The sequence below is a fragment of the Populus euphratica genome, unplaced genomic scaffold (genome assembly GCF_000495115.2).
Source record: "Populus euphratica unplaced genomic scaffold, PopEup_1.0 scaffold1295.1, whole genome shotgun sequence".
Lineage (NCBI taxonomy): Eukaryota > Viridiplantae > Streptophyta > Magnoliopsida > Malpighiales > Salicaceae > Populus > Populus euphratica.
Window position 1 is genome coordinate 17,131 of NW_011501166.1, and position 4,631 is coordinate 21,761.

A 4,631-nucleotide genomic window follows, 5' to 3' on the forward strand; every position below is an offset into this window, starting at 1 on the left:
TTCAACAATTACTTTCATGCCATGCTATCATTTTAAAACATAGGATTTAGTTTTTTCATTGACAATACACTGATTGAAACATAAAACTCATAAGACCAATCAATTTTTTTAAGTTATTTCAATTGCATGCAGCGGGCTAGCTTTGTCGCCCATTTTACTGTGGATACATTCCATTCCGCTGCTGGCTCTACCATCCAGGAGACTGGCTTTGCTGCCCAAATCAATTGCTTTCTATCTCCATCAATTAAGAAAAAGCTTCTTAGACTATTCATAAATAAGCGGATGCAAAGGTGTGTATATGTAAGATACTGTATACATTCATACATTTGTGTGTGTATTACAAGCCTTTGATGCGTAAGAAGTTTTAGCGTACATAAAATACAACCGAGTGGCAACTATAGACAAACCCTAATAATACTGATCCAAAATAGGATCATTTGGGACATAGCAGAAATGTTCCCATAAACTTAATTAATCGCCATTAAGTAGCTGCATGGACCACAGATCCTCTATGCTCCAATAATTTTCGTTCAGTTCTTGAGGTATATTCGCTCCTGAAAAGGCCTCCACGTCTCCTTGGTAGGATGGCAGATAATTGGACACCATTAATTCGGTTGTGCTGGAAACTTGGCTGCTATTGCTCCCATGTTCATTCGTTTCAGAACTGACCTGTGCAGCAAATGTTTCAGCCTGCTTAATGTGCTTCTGGATTCTAGTTCTCCAGTAATTCTTTATTTCGTTGTCGGTCCTCCCTGGAAGATGCTTTGCAATCTTCGACCACCTGGATGCGCCATGAAATTTTCGAAAAAGATGGAAAAAACGCTTAATTTCCTTCTGGATCCTCTAATTATCGCATATATGATTTATAATGGTTGAGGAAAATAATTTGAAAACAAAGCTATAAAAATCACCACAAGTGTGAGGAAGAAATTGCCATAAGAACGATTCGAAAATGTCACAAGTAAAAGTAATTCCAAAAGGATGCCATAACTTTGTCATATTCTCTTCCATTTATTGAAAGCTTCTCTTCATCTCGAGCTACTTTCAACTACCATAGTACTTGCTTATTCCTGTAAATATTTTTACTTACGTTTATGCTAAAGAAATTGGAACAAGATAATTCTGAAAGCTAACTTTTTAGATATAAGGCACACTATCTCACATAATCCAGTATAAAAAAAATATAATTTCACGATATACAAAAATATATGAGTCAAGACCACTAATATATCGAGCATATGACAATTTAAGATTATTTGAATGGACCACATGTGGACAACACATTTTTTTAATTAAGGGACTAGACAAAACATCTCGCAATTAATTAAACCATGATAATTCAATATTCCAATCGACTATAATTTTTAAATTAAGTATTATACAATTTTGTATGTAAATAATTACCAGCCCCATGTTTCAGATTTACAGCGTGGCTAATTTTCGAGGTCCGGAGTTATTGTAGGAGGAAATCATTCACCACACGTTCAAAAGTGGCTTTAGTAATCATCAACTTCAATGCTAAAGGCAATTGTAATTCAAAGGCACAAAAACATAATTTATCTGTAATTTCATAATATAGAGATGCCACTTTAACTGAAAAAAATTAAAAGTAAAAACACTTGTTGTTCAAGTCATAAAAAACTATTTAGAATTATTGTTAAATTTGACTTATAGATAAATTTTAAAATTTTTCATTTTAACTTCTTATCTAATTTAGATTTAAAATATAATCCAATTAACTTAGTAAATCTAAAAGCAACTCAAACAAAAGGTAAAATGTGTGGTTTGATATTTTAAATAAAAATTCAAGAGATTTTTTTTTATATTAAGATGTTAACATATTAAATTGATTCAGACTTCACAATTTAACTCATCTAATATTTTATCTGATTGATGGACTTCACTAGGTTTAGAAACTTTATTTTTTTAAAATTATTTATTTAGTTAAATATATAATAATAAAAATAGACGGTTATAAAATTAAACATAAATTAAAAGTTGAGACATTTGTTTGAAATTATAATAATTTTATTAAAAGCAAACTAAAATAATCTATTAAGGTAAATTTAAAATCAAAAAAATATTAAAAAATAAAATTCAAAAAAGAATGACAAAAGTTAAACTAAAAATGAGGGAAATTGCCAGAAAAAAAAAGGAGGAATTAAAAAAAAAACGCCATTTTACTATTTATATGAAGAGTGAAGGAAGCAAATCCCAACTCTTTTAGATATATCAAATAATGCTGCATGTTATTTAGTTTTGAAATTTAAAAACAAATAAATAAAAAATTTGAACTTAATTTGTTAATGAAAAGATGATCTTGGTCTTCAAAAGGAAGGTGACGAATTTTAGTCGTTTTTAATACTTTTTAACAAGGAACGGAAAAAAGAAAAGAAAAAAACTATACACATATGTGTTGATGCTTAAGGATACGAAAGAGTTTTGAGTAGCATATGTATCTACTGCAATTGTATATACAACTACAACTATGATAAAAACATTAAGAAGTTAGAACAATATGGGTGATATCTACGTCAATCAATTCAAAACAACTTCTCTTTCTCTGTAAAGGTAGGCTTTCCATGTGACAACATGGAAATAAAAAACCTTAAAATAGGATAAATGTAAACTTCTGTTGCCAATTTTGTATGAATTTCATTCAAGATGCTCACATGGGTCCACTGCCATTATCAATATCTAGCTGTAATATTGGGTTCTGATAGATTTTTAGAACCCTTTTTAGACTGTTTTGTGGAAAAGATCTTTCTTTGTGTATTATGTTTATGTGGGAGAAAAAGGTTTTTTTTTAGATGTACTCGATAAAATGGCTCACCGAAAGCAGCGTTTTTGAGCCAAAATAAGAATATCAAAATCAAAATTTATACCGAGTGGAGTAGGGATCCGTCATCCTTCTTACGTGCAGCCACAAGCAGGTAGCACGCAATTAGCCGCAATCTCCTTATAGTTTTGGTGGAGGATCGTAGGAGAAATTAGCTGTTTCCCGTTAAAAAATCTATTATGGTTATTATTTTTGGGATTTGATAAATAACGGGGACGCTTCTTCAGACACCTGTGTCTTCTTGACATTAGGTTGCTGATTAATTTGATGATTTGTCATATGTACTAGTTAATGGAGGATAGGTTCATTGAAAACTGATGTGCAGAAAATATTTAAAAAGCAATAAATCTCTTTAGATTCAAATGGTAAAAGTGTAATGAATTGGTGGGTTTTTTTCAGCCATCAAAGATTCAAAAGCTGAAAATGTTGCTTGAAATCAAATTCTTGTCTATGAACAACACAGACCCTGCTGCATTACTGTCTGCATCTTTCTCATCATGCTCGCTAAGACTGCAGTCTGTACGAATAGGGACTTTAAGAACTGTGCTTTCCTTAATTATAAGGACAGCTGAGAGATCAGGGATTGAATCTCTTCTTCGTCGTCCAATGTCGACAAAGATAAATGCAATACTTTCATACATTGTTTGATTGCTTGAGCAAGGTGGGAAAGGAAAATATATATTATATTTTATGTTCTTGTTTCTGCTTATGTATGATTAATAATATTATACATAGGCAATAATCATAACATGAAGCTAACCTGTTTCCCCACTTAGCATGCAGTTCCATGATCAAGAGCTGTTCTTCAGGTGTAATATTCCCTCGTCGAAGGTCGGGCCGCAAGTAGTTGAGCCAACGGAGCCGGCAACTCTTTCCTGTACGTTTCAGACCTACAATTAGGTCATGAAACAAAAACATAGTCTTTGTTACTAGGGTTTCTCTTAAAAGACCGTCAGGAAAAAAAAATTTTAAAAAAAAAACCTGGAATGATGAATTATTAGTAAAAGAAAAATTAATAAGATGTATTAGAAACAATACCTGATCACATAAGTTTATTGTGGCTGGGACTATATTACCTCGTTCATTACGTCGAGTTTTGTCTGTTGGCGCTAACTTCTCTCACTATGTTACAAACATTCTATTCTTGGTTTTCTTTTTCATTTTTTTTTTCTTTTAAAGAGAATTTTTATAATTGAATCTTTGTGTCTTTTAGAAAGCCATTTTCTTGTTGCCCATCTTAAATAATTTATTTTTTCACTCTTTACAAAATTACGATCTCATTTTAACCCAAAAAATAGAAAGGAAAAACAGAGAGGAAAAGAAGAGATCATCGGTGCCACAGATTACCTGCATCTTTAGCAAGCGAGTTCCATACACCTTCACCGTGGTTCGCGATGTGGTTGGTTAAGATCAAGTCTTCTTCCAGGGTCCATGGCCCTTTTCTTATTTCAACATCCCGAGAGTTGGATGGTGTTTTATCCATTTCGTATTTCTTGGAGAGAGAGAGAGAGAGAGCTGAAAAGGTGAGATAATGAGATAACGAAGGCTGCTATGGGCGGGCTTTATAGAGCCAATCTAAGTTAATATTTACATTATCTAGTAATCGACATTAATCTGTGATACAGAAGGGAGCCTTCGACCTAACCATGTTCTCAATAACAAATGCATGCGTACATATATATGATATCGGCATGCATGCATGGCCACATCTTATTTGCTTATTTTTATTTTTATTTTAGTTATATTAGAAAGACGACCGCGATACGCCGTCAGCTCCAAAGCACAAGACATA

The 4,631-nt window shown here is 32.4% G+C and overlaps 1 protein-coding gene across 2 annotated transcripts; it reads right to left on the minus strand.

Moving 5' to 3' along the window:
* Positions 1-330: 330 nt before the first annotated feature.
* Positions 331-4,334, minus strand: LOC105117355 (myb-related protein 305-like). 2 transcript variants are annotated; one of them, XM_011014993.1, is made up of 3 exons: positions 4,187-4,334; positions 3,600-3,714; positions 331-781 (listed from the first exon to the last, which is right to left on the minus strand). In XM_011014993.1, the coding sequence occupies exons 1-3, from the start codon at positions 4,320-4,322 to the stop codon at positions 472-474; spliced, it is 561 nt and encodes a 186-aa protein (XP_011013295.1). In that variant the 5' UTR covers positions 4,323-4,334; the 3' UTR covers positions 331-471. The 2 variants fall into 2 exon arrangements, with proteins under 2 accessions (XP_011013295.1, XP_011013294.1); XM_011014992.1 differs by having other exon boundaries at positions 3,600-3,729.
* Between the last annotated feature and the right edge of the window lie 297 nt (positions 4,335-4,631).